The sequence below is a fragment of the Ornithorhynchus anatinus genome, chromosome 1 (genome assembly GCF_004115215.2).
Source record: "Ornithorhynchus anatinus isolate Pmale09 chromosome 1, mOrnAna1.pri.v4, whole genome shotgun sequence".
In the NCBI taxonomy this organism is placed as follows: domain Eukaryota; kingdom Metazoa; phylum Chordata; class Mammalia; order Monotremata; family Ornithorhynchidae; genus Ornithorhynchus; species Ornithorhynchus anatinus.
Genome location: NC_041728.1, coordinates 70,382,689 through 70,394,973, shown reverse-complemented (window position 1 = coordinate 70,394,973; position 12,285 = coordinate 70,382,689). Strand labels below are relative to the sequence as shown.

Below are 12,285 nucleotides of genomic sequence, written 5' to 3'. Positions count from 1 at the left end.
TGCTGACCTCCTTGCCTCTAATCTTTCCACACTGTAGTCCACATAGCATTCTGCTCCTTGAATTATTCTTCTAAAAAATTGTTCTGTACACACTGTCCCATTCCTCCAAAACCTCCAATGGTTGTCCATCCATCTCCACATTAAACAGAAACTTCTTACCATTGACTTTAAGGCACTCAATCAGATCTTCTCTTCTCTTAAATCATCTCCCACTACAACCTAGCTTGTACCCTTTCCTCCTCTAATGCAAGCTTAATCTCAGTACCAAGATGTCACCTCTCTCTCACTATCATGTTCTTCCTCTGACCTGGAACAATCCTCCCCTTTTATGTCCAAAAGACAACCATTATCCCCACCTTCAAAGCTCACTTAGAATTACATCTCCTCCATGAGGCCTTCCCTGACTAACCTCTCATTTCCCTGCCCTATCTGCCCTCTCGTCTATATTATCTATGCATTCACATCTGTGTCCCTCAATCACTTTGTTACTCACCTCATCCCCACAGCAATTATTTACATATCCTTATACTCTGTGACTTCCCCTATCTATAATATATTTTAATGTCTGTCTCCCCCATCTAGACTGTATGCCCCTTGAAGGCAGGGATTTCTATTGTACTGTACTCTCCCAAACCCTTAGTATATGCCTCTGCACACAGTAAGCGCTCAATAAATACCACTGGCTGATGGACAGAATTGCCTTAAAGGCTTCTTTACAGGGTGGATTAGGCCTATAATGTCACATTCCACTCAAGTATGAGGCTGAAATTCTAATCAGAAATACGTGGCCTTCCAAACATGTGAATTGTAACTCTATTCCTATAGGTCCTTCTTTACAACTCAACTTAAATACCAGTTGAGTAGTAACTTTTTATGGCCCTGTGATGGATATTGTGGATTTCACGCCAAATATATAGCTAAGGGTAAAAGTTGTAGCTGATGGAGCTGTTTTAATCCATCTTCCAGCCATCGGCTACTGCAGCCCATTAAAAACTGCAGGAAGAATAGAGTCAGCTGTTTCAATTCACTGCTGAGCATATCACTAATGTAAACCCCACTGGTTCTCTGTCTAGCCTCCCTGCTTCCCCCTCACCCCCACTATTTTTAAAACCACAATGTTACCACTGGCAGTTTCAGAAAATATGGCATCATGTTTCATTCTTTTCAAATCCTCCAGGTATAAAGTACTTTATTTGTAGCCTAACCTTGCAAGGGGCTGCTAGACACTAGACAAGTAAAATGACTTTCCCTTTAGGTTACTCTTACGTTACCTGCTAGTGAACACATTTAATATGATTGGGATAACAGTGAACATTTATGGCCAGAGAGATAGTATTTGACTATCACATTTTTTTACAGTAAAATTGCCATGAAATGTTTCTTTAGGGGAAAATATAACTTACCATAAATTATGCTAATAATGTCAAGAGGCAAGGTCAGTTTGTTTATGTTGGGGAAGAGAGGTGGTCTGAATTTCCCCGCTAAAAGGGGGTTATAAAAGTTTTACTGAGCAAATACCAAAACTTCTCTCAAGTGACATGTCAGGAACCAGAACATTGAGGGTTTGAACCAGATTATCCAGGTTTGTTCTTAAAGGGCAATCAGGCACAAAAGTTACCTGGAAAATGGCACTCTTAAACCAAAATTACATCAGTGAAGCTTTTTTGTAGCTGGATGAGTGAAAGGCACTTTACATATAGGAAAGTGTATATAGGAATGTGTATATATATGTATATATATATTTATACTTTACATCAGGAACCCACCAAATCCTGCCTCATAGTACTTTTTTAGAATAGCGATCCTTCCATGTTTTCAAGGGCCATCACAATGAAAGAAATCTACAAGTCAGATCACTAAGTTTCCAAGGCTTGGAAATCTTTCTTCCCCTCCTCCATTTTTGGCCCTATTTTCAGGGTCTTCATCCCCCTCAACCCCATCCTGTCTTATTGCCCCTAAATATCTTGTCCCCCATATCCCTGAGTTTCCTGTGTCAGGCCCCAATTTTTATCTCACTTTGAGCCATGTGGTTTTCCTCGAGGGCAACATTTACATAAAATAACTGTCTGCAAACCAAATGAACTGAAATCTTTTTTTAAAAAAATGGTATTTGTTAAGTGCTTACAATTGCCAGGCACTGTACTAAGCTCTGGGTTAGATACAAGCTAATCAGGTTGGACACAGTCCGCGTCATCACCATCACCACCATGGCATTTACGGAATGCTTACTATGTGCACAGCATTGTACTAAGCACTTGGGAGAGTACAATATACCACAGTTGGTAGACACATTCCCTTCCCATAACAATCATACAGTCTAGGCAGGGTGCCGACATTAATATGAATAAATCGTCATCATCGATGGAATCTGTTGAGTGCTTACTACATGGGACTCAAAATTCTTAAGCTCCATTTTACAGATTAGGTAACTGGAACACAGAGAAGTAAAGTGACTTGCCCAAGGTCACACGGCAGACAAGTGGTGGGGTTGGGATTAGAACCCAGGTCCTTCTGACGTCGAGGTCCTTTATCTTTCCACTAGGCCATTCTACTTCTCCAGTCATAGGAGCATTTCAGACCTAAATCTTCCTCTAACTGAACCTAAATTCCCAGACAGTCCATTTCACTGTCAGTCAGTCAGTCAATCATATTTATTGAGCACTTACTGTGTGCAGAACATCATGCTAGGTGCTTGGGAGAGTACAGTGTGAGTACATGGCACAGGGCTTTCCCATTGTTCTGGATGGAAGTGAATGTTTTAATAAATGGAGCCATTTCTGGGAACTAGGCCCCAGTCTAGAAGTTGGCTATGTTCACAGTCATATGTTGACACCTGAAGAGCATATTAACAGTGTAGGATGAGACATACCATTTGAATCTGCCGGTCGGATACATCTTTTCTCCGTAGTATCGAGCACCATTGGGTGGGTACAAAAACAACTGTAAGATCCTTCTGTATTAATGCACTGACCATCTATGCAGCTGTTAGGATCCTGACATTCATCCGTATCTGCAAAAGAAGAAAACATACAGCAAACCATCTTAATTGATTTATGGACAAAATAAATCACTTGTCTGCTGTGTGACCTGTGGTAAGTCACTTAACTTCTCTGAGCCTCAGTTATCTTATCTATAAATGGGGATTAAGGCTGGAAGCCCCATGAGGGACATGGATTGTGTCCAACCTGATGAGCTGTCCCTTCCCCCATTCCCAAAGGTGTCTTGCCGCCCGCTCTGAGGTAGGACCACTAGAAGAATAATAGCCCATCAGTGATAGGGCATCAGGACCATTTGGGAGCCCAAGGTAAAAACGGACCCCAACTGTGGTTTCAGAAATGACTTCCTTTCATTAAGCTGCTCTCTCTCTTGCCTGTATGGTTTTCTGCTTAAAAGCAGGAAGAGTCTGGTTCAGGATTTAAAAAATGATTTTCACTTGAATGGCGTAAGTGATGAAACAGGAGGTTTCCCAGACTGGAAGAACATTTCTGTTTCACCATTGATGGGAAGTCTAGTTCTGAATTGAATTTTAACTCTTTGGGTGAACTGTGTAGTAGCACACTATGAATGGAAAAATAAAAGACCTTCATAAACCCGCCCCCCTAAAAAAAATGAAAAAAAAGCCCCCATAAAATACTCCCAGGTCTTTTCAACACTTAATTTATATATAAAAAACAGAGAGGGTTTTTTTTACTGCATGACCCTACTTATTTTTTCCATCTGCTTGCTTTTTCTTTGTAATGATGCATTAACTTACCAAAGCACTGGAGTTTAACAGGATCATAGTAAGTGCCTTGCTTGCAGTAGCATTCGTAGCCAGGCTGGGTGTTCAAACAGAAGCCGTTTTTACAGATTTCTTGGCCAAAGAGCAAACATTCATCAGCATCTGTAGGCAAAACATTGGGAAAGTTTTACAAATGAAACCTCTTGAAAACCATGGAAAACACATTTCGCTCTAGTGGAATTTAAGACTGTTGGGCATTCTAGGTACATAAAAGAGAAGGGTGATCCCTAAAGTTTCTCCATTGTGAATTTGGTAAAGAAGGTGCTATAAATTGGAGGAGAGTGTTAGCTGAAACTTCCCAGGTTTGGTAGATAACTTAACTGGACTGTTTCTTTGTGGTGCCTGAACAGAGGGAGCTTGCAGTATTGTGGAGTTGATCTCCAGACTGTAAACTTCTTGTGGGCGGGGCACATGACTGTCAACTCTATTGAACTGTAGTCTCCCTAAGCACTCAGTACAGTGCTCAGCACAAAGTAAGCACTCAATAAATACCACCATTTAATTGATTGGTTGAATCTTTGGTTCTAACTTGAGAACCACTGTATATTCCAACTTCTAGGTAAGAGAGGGAAATGACTGACCTTTGTTACAAGGTTTTAGATAAAACAGAATCTCACAGAGAATTCCTACTTCAATATTTCTTAGCAACCCAGAGTGAGAACTCACAACAATCACCCATTTTTAGCAGCATGGCTCAGTGGGAAAAGCCCGGGCTTGGAAGTTAGAGGTCATGGGTTAAAATCCAGGCTCTGCCACTTGTCAGCTGTGTGACTGTGGGCAAGCCACTTCTCTGTGCCTCAGTTCTCTCATCTGTAAAATGGGGATTAACTGTGAGCCTCATGTGAGACAAGCTGATTACCCTGTATCTACCCCAGAACTTAGAACAGTGCTCTGCACTTAGTAAGCGCTTAACAAATACCAACATTATTATTATTATTATTTTAGGAGTCAAAAAATGCACCCAAAAGTAGATGTCTACCAAGATAGCTTTTGCTAGCAAATAAGTGAAAATGGATATGGGGCTGATTTAACCCGACCCCAAAGTCAACGAAAATTCGCTGCTGCCATTTCTCTGGCTTCCACAAAAATGCCAGCAGTCTGTGGAATTCAACAATGGCAATAAAACTACTACCAAAAAACAAGTTTCTGAGGGAAATCTCAGCCCTCTGTTCTGAAGTACTGTGACCAGAGCCAATTTTAGGAGAGGGCAATCAACCAATCAATCATACTTATAAAGCACTACTGTGCCCAAAGAACTGCATTCATTCAGTGGTATTTATTGAGCACTTACTTTGTGCAGAACAGTGCACTAGGCGTCTGGGAGAGTACACTATAACAATAAACTGATACATTCCCTTACAGTCTAGAGGGAGGGACAGATGCTAATATAAATAAATAAATTTCAGATATGTACAAAAGTGCTTTAGGGCTGGGAGAGAGGATGAATAAAGGAAGCAAGTCAGAAAGGAGTGGGGAGAAGAGGAAAGGAGGGCTTAGTAAGGGAAGGCCTCTTGGAGCAGATATGTCTTCAATATGGCTTTAAAGGCAGGGAAACTGTCTGGTGGATTTGAGGCAGAAGGCATCCACGGTACTAAGCACTTGGAAGAAGCACAATATAACAGAATTAATAGACAGACACATTCCCTGCCCATAAGGAGTTTACAGTGTAGAGGGGGAGACAGACATTAATATACATAAATTACAGATATGTACATAAGTGCTGTAGGCAAGCAGAGAGTCAACTGGAGCCACCACAAATGTGCTGGAGTTATTTGACAACCCTTTCAGGAAGGCCATTCCTAAAACTGCCTCAGAGTGAGCCAGGAAGTGAACATCAGCTCCTAATTGTCCCGACCCAGGGGTGAGGAGGATGCCCAGAGAGATCCAGTTGTCGCTCCGCTCCGGCAGCTCCACTAGTTAAATCTCTCCCTCTGGAAATCAGCATGGGGGGGGGGTGGTGTTGGATCATGGAAATGATGTCTTCCGGGCCCAGTTTGGAGAGGGAGTGTTAGTGCAGGCCTAACCAGGGAACCGATAGTGCCACTAACAAAACTCAGGTTTGCCTGGGGTCCCAGAAATGCTGTGATCAGTTTTTTTTTTTAATTACCAAAGCACTTCTGTGAGAAGAAAGACTCATAGAAATTCTGTAGTAATTCACCATTCTGTTGAAACTTGTCCATCATCATAATGGACAATAAAATTAGGCTGTGTGATGGCATTCATTGTAAAAAAAGATGAATAGAAGAGCAACGTCGTCTGGTGGATAGAGAATGGGCCGGGGTGTCAGAAGGACCTGGGTTCTAATTCCTGCTCTGCAACTTTTCTGGTGTGTGACCTTAGACACCTTGCTTAACGTCCCCGTGCTTCAGTTTCCTCATCTCAAAAATGGGGATTAAGACTGTGAGCCCCATGAGGAACAGGGATTGGGTCCAACCTGACTGCACTCAATAAATACAGTTGAATGAATAACCTTGTATCTACCCCATCACTTAGTTCCAAGTCTGGCACATAATAAACAACAAATAACATAAAAAAGGCTAAAATTCTCCATCTTCTCCTGCCGGTGCAAGAAACGGCCATGGAAGCATTCACATTTAGACTGTGAGCCCGTTATTGGGCAGGGATTGTCTCTGTTACTGAATTTTACATTCCAAGCTCTTAGTACAGTCCTTTGCACATAGTAAGCGCTATGCTATGCTATGCTATTGCTATTGTTCTTGTCTGTCCGTCTCCCCCGATTAGACTGTAAGCCCATCAAAGGGCAGGGACTGTCTCTATCAGTTACCGATTTGTACATTCCAAGCGCTTAGTACAGTGCTCTGCACATAATAAGCGCTCAATAAATACTATTGAGTGAATGAATGAATAGTTAAAGACACTCAGGAAACCACTTCAGGAAAGCAACAACTTATTGTGGCTATTATTTAGAATCATTCCAGACAGAAAAAGATATACAGTCAGTGGAATTCAGAGTTCCTTGCTGTCTGGAATGAGCTCACACCAGTAAGAGAAGGTGCACTCTTTACATGCCTTTTACATGTTCTTCATTTTCTTCTAGAAACAATGTTTTTGCTATTATGCACTTTATGCTTTTTATAAATAACACCTACCATTTTACAAATGTATCCATAAAAAGGACCAGCAATATCAAATTTATTCTGAAAACATGTCAACTTACTGAAATGGCCCAAGTAAAGCTTTTTAATTATTTAAACAAAATCATTTCTTTTGCAGCTGCTGAAATATCCTACCAATGGTTTATTGTTTTAGAAAACCCTTATTTTTCCAGATATAGGGACTAGAAAAATATTTTTGTAGTAACTTCTCCAGCCACGGAGAAACTTTCCACATTAAAATATATATGTATATATTAATATACATATTAAAGTTTCATTTTGTCACAGCACAACTACTCATAGAATTCAATTAAAAAAAGTCAGAGGGCTATAAGCTTTTCTGATAGGGAAATATACACAGACCTGAAATGTACATTGTGTGCATACATCCAGCAAACCCAGAACATAAACCAGTACTCAATCAATCAGTGACATTTCTTGAGCACGTATTATATGCAGAGTACTGTACTAAGTGCTTGGGAGAGCACAATTAACAGGGTTGGTAGAAATGTTCTCTGCCCACAACAAGCTTGAGGACTGTAAGACTCTCTCTTTTGATTTTCTCTTTTCCCCAAATGAATCAGTCTCAGCTAAAGTAGGAAGGGATGTGGCAAGCAAAAATCTTTGAATAAATGATCAACTTTCTTTTCATTTAGAGGATCTTATCATAATTTTAGCAACGTAAGTAAGCCCTTTAAAATCCACCCCAAAATGCTAGTTTGTCAAGGGAAATTCAGCAAGGGTGGACTTAGCTGGGGGTCCTCGGTCCCTTCTTTCTGAATTCAGCTGCAAAGCAACCCCTTCCCTAACACCAGGAATGCAAACCCTTTGGAGTTGACAATGCAATTTATGTCACTTGTTTTTGGAGAAAAACCCACATGTCGCTAATTACAGATTTTTACAAGTTGGGGTTGGATGGCATTTTCCCAGTGTGTCCAGAGACAATGACATCGGCCACCACAGGTGCCCATCACCGTTCAATCCTTAGAAATTCCTGCTGGACTGGGGTCCTCCCACTCATCCCCGACCCTGGGTTTGGCTCCTTTAACGTCTACAGCGGTTTTGAAGGTGCCAGTGAAAACCCTTGGGGTACATGGACTTCTTGCTAATATTGGACTTCTAAAAAGCTGCTTATCTTGGAATCGTATTCTCTCCACAATGGGACCCTAAGGCAGTGTGGGCTAGTTGATAGAGCAAGGGCGTGGGAGTCAGAGTGATCTGGGTTCTAATCCATGCTCTGTCACTTATCTGCTGTGTGACCTTGAGCAAGTCACTTCATTTCCTCTGCATCTCAGGCACCTCGTCTGTAAAATGGGGATTATGGCTGGGAGCTCCATGTGGGACATGGACTGTGCCCAACCTGATGAATTTGTATCTACCCCAGTGCTTATTATAGTGCCTGGCAAATAGTAAGCATTTAACAAAGACCATTAAAAGAAAATGAAAACAAAACAAAACAAAAATCCAAAAACAAAGACTGTAGTTATTGAAGGTCTCAGGGCTGCTCAATAAAGAATTCTGACTAGCAGTTCTGAAATGCATATATGCATTTTTTATTAATCCCTGAGTCATCAGTACCTTTATAGCTCTGCCCAGTGACTCATTCTCTTTGTATGTTAGTAGTTCTGCTAGGTTATGCTAAAAGTCTTCCCGGTTGGGCCGAACTCACCTTTGTAGCTCTGTCCAAGGACACCATATGATGAATCACCAGTGGGGATGAAGCCTTTTCCTTCGGGGCACATTTCAGAAAATTCAGCTGGTAAGGCATGGGTAAAAATATGAAACACAGAGCCAGTTATTTAAAGGGAAAGAGAAAGAGGAAAAGCTAATTTACTACTTTCAGCGTGGCTCAGTGAAAAGAGCACGGGCTTTGGAGTCAGAGGTTATGGGTTCGAATCCCCGCTCTGCCACTTGTCAGCTGTGACTTTGGGCAAGTCACTTAACTTCTCTGTGCCTCAGTTTCCTCATCTGTAAAATGGGGATTAAGACTGTGAGCCCCACGTGGGACAATCTGATTCCCCTGTGTCTACCCCAGTGCTTAGAACAGTGCTCTGCACATAGTAAGCACTTAATAAATACCAACATTATTATTACTTTCAAAATGAGGACGATAATTCTAACTTCTTCATAAAGGACCCAAGCTGGGAAGAAGGTTCATGAAAGGGCCTTGTTGGAACTTGTTTACCAACCTGAAGCCTTTTACTCAAACACATCCTTCAAACCAGCCTTGAATGCTTCCCCCTGTGCTTGCCACCCTATTGATCCCACTCATCCTTTAAATGAGCCATCTCCACCAAGAGGCATTCCCTGATTAACCCTCTCATCTTCCACCTCAGCTACCATGTGTTGATCTGTTTATTTATACACTTAGATGGGCTATTTATATTCATTTTACCACTCTCAACCATTAGTTAATAATCATCTATACTGCTCCCCTCGGAGGTTGGGGGTCATGTATTTTGTTTCGTTGTTTTTTTCCCAGGGTCGGTCCGGTAAAGTAAACAGGTACTCAATACCAATCCGTGAAAATTCAAATGAAAAAAAGCAATAAAATGTTTTGGTTTAGAAAAAATCTCATTCAAATTATTTAATCCGTTTGGGTGCTGTTTTGGTCTGACAATTCAGGGGCATGTTTTCCTTTGGTCCAGTTACTGTTATTAATGATAAAAGGCATCTTCTAAACTCCCCTGCCTACTTTCTTGATTTAATACCAGTTAGAAGAAAGTATCGTGCGTTTGTTGCATAATGCACAAAACAGTATTCATCTGGTGTGACAATAATCTGCCCTGCTTAGGTATAAGTCACTAATCATAAAAGGCTAAATTGTCCCATGTGCCCCAAAAAATCCACTGGAAAAGTTCCTAAAGGTGGGATTTAGGGATGCCAAAGTATCAAAAGAGAAGCTAAATGTAACCCTATCTTCCTGGCCCTCCTCCTTCACAGCCGTACTACAAAGCCACCTTCTTGAGGAGGTATCTGATGTATCCTCACATACCATGCCATCCATCACATTTAGCCTTTATGTGTACATCCCCGGGAAGTAGTAGCCTAGTGGAAAGAGCACAGGTCTGGGAATCAGAGGACCTGGGTTTTAATCCTGGCTCTGCCACTTGTGAGCTGTTTGACCCCAAAGAATTCACTTCATTTCTCTGTACTTCAGTGTACAGTGCCTCTCCCATTCAATTGTAGTAAGCTCTTTTAGGACAGGGAATGTGCCTTCTATTTTTATTTTATTGTCCCCAAAGCCCAGTAGAGTGCAGTGTATCTACAACATTCAACAAAAATTGATTGATGGAGGAATGAATGAGTAACTCTCTAGCCAACCCTTACCAGTTCCAATAACAGGACATGGGAAGATTTCACAGTTATCACCCCATCCGGCACCTAGAGTACAGCAACATTCTTGCTTGGTGACGTTGGATGTCAGCACATTATCACAGAAATTGGCATCATTCAGATTGTAGTAACACTCTTTCTTCTCTTCTTCTGGTTGATTTACATCTAAGCACAAACAAACACAAGGAAAGAAACAGACGGAGAAAAATCACATGCCAGAACCATCAGTAATGTGAGAGGGAGAAGAGATGAGTTCAAAGACTTTTCTCTATAGAAACATCAATGGCATTTTGTTCCCACAACTTTTTCCATCTTCATAGCCAAGGGATTCAATTCTGAAAATTAAAAAAAGGGCTCGAGTGTCAAATTTTGGGGGGCTCTCTCATGTGTAAAAGGGCAGCAGTCATACTACTAAATCTTTCCTGAAAACTGGTGTGATTGAGGTATTTCCAAATCTTACTTTCCTGCCAAAAATGGGGTAATTTGTTACCGAAGCAAAATTCTTACCGAAGTTAATGGGAATTTTGCCAAGTCCTGACTGGGGAGCTAAGTTCTAGCCAGTAGTAACCCATGCAAAACTATTCAGCACACAACCGAATAGCACACAAACACACAACACATGCTCTAACATGGGCCATAGGGCTTAGCTTTCACTCAGGGCCCAATGGAAGATAAAAACTAGAATCTTTGATAAGAGGTGAAGAAAACCTCCTTGCCTCAACATCATCCAGGAGAAAATAAGAAAAACACAGCACGAAACAGTGGCAGGGCAATGGAGTAGGGGATGAGCAAGCCAGTTTCTGTCCTCAGTCCTCCCGTGTGTAAAGTCTCTCGTCTCAGAAACTGGGTGCTCATCCTAGATTCAGTCAGTCAGTTACATTTATTGAGCGCTTATGTGTACAGAGGACTGTACTAAGTGCTCAGAAGAGTACAATATAATAATATAACAGACACATTCCCTACCCACACAAGCTTACTGTCTAGCGGGATGAGTTTACAGTCTAGATCGTGTTTTAAGGTGACTTGGGATCTTTTTGGGAAAATTCCTTTTAGTAGTAATAATAATACCATTTATTAAGCACTTACTGTGTGTAGAGCACTGTACTGAGTGCTGGGAGAGAACATACAGGTGGGAATTAGATACATTCCCTATCCTTCTTAGGGCTCACAACCAAAGATTATAGTCCCTGTCCCTCATGAATCTAAATCACTCTTGATTTATCTTGAATTCACAAATTGCAAAAACTTAGCTTTTTTAAAAACGTCTTCATGGAAAATAATGGCCTAGGTCAACTTTCCAGTCCATCACCTTTGGCTCAATTGATGAATTATGACTATGACCCCACTGGGTTTGGACATGGGATTTCATTTCATAGTAGCAGCTCAATCAGTGCATTTCACTTCTAGGAGCCAGGGACTGTGCCAGCCAAATGCTGAAATCTATAGCCACCTCTAATCAGACACACGCTAATAGAATTGTTCAATAACAGGCATCTGGAGCCTACGGGGCTGGATATAAGAATAGAGAAGCAGCATGGCCAAGTGGATAGAGCACAGGCCTGGGAGTCAAAAGGACCTGGTTCTAATACTGAATCTGCCTTGTATCTGCTGTGTGACCTTGGGTAAGTCACTTCACTTCTCTGTTCCTCAGTTATCTCATCTGTAAAAATGAGGATTAAGATTGTGAGTCCCATGTGGGACAGGGACTATTTCCTACCTGATTAATTTGTATCTACCCCAGCGCTTAGAGCAGTGTCTGACACAGAATAAGTGCTTAAAAATAGCATAAAAAGAAAAAAAGAGAAAAAAATATATTACTTCCTTCTCCAGCAGCATGATTGACTGATTGACTGACTCAACGGATCAAAATTCCTCAAAATTCTAGAGGAAAAACTCCCGCAGCTTTTTCTTTCCTTCTAATGCCCAACGTTTCTCTTGGGGAAATATTTTACACTTAGGTACTTAGCACACCAGAACTAACAAAACAGGTTTCTCCTGCCAACTGCCATAGGGTCCAGTTCCTGAAAGTAGCCTCTGGTGGCAAAATTGTGG

At 41.3% G+C, this 12,285-nt stretch overlaps 1 protein-coding gene across 9 annotated transcripts in view; it reads right to left on the bottom strand.

The window, feature by feature from the left end:
* The window catches only part of LTBP1 (latent transforming growth factor beta binding protein 1), a 416,540-nt gene that overhangs the window by 34,636 nt on the left and 369,619 nt on the right, over positions 1-12,285 (bottom strand). For all 9 annotated transcript variants that reach the window (XM_029058450.2, XM_029058420.2, XM_029058428.2 and 6 more), the window contains 4 exons: positions 10,228-10,398; positions 8,567-8,653; positions 3,755-3,883; positions 2,870-3,010 (listed from right to left, as the gene is read on the bottom strand). In XM_029058450.2, coding sequence (XP_028914283.1) covers positions 2,870-3,010; positions 3,755-3,883; positions 8,567-8,653; positions 10,228-10,398 — 528 coding nt within the window. The remainder of the gene's footprint in view (positions 1-2,869; positions 3,011-3,754; positions 3,884-8,566; positions 8,654-10,227; positions 10,399-12,285) is intronic.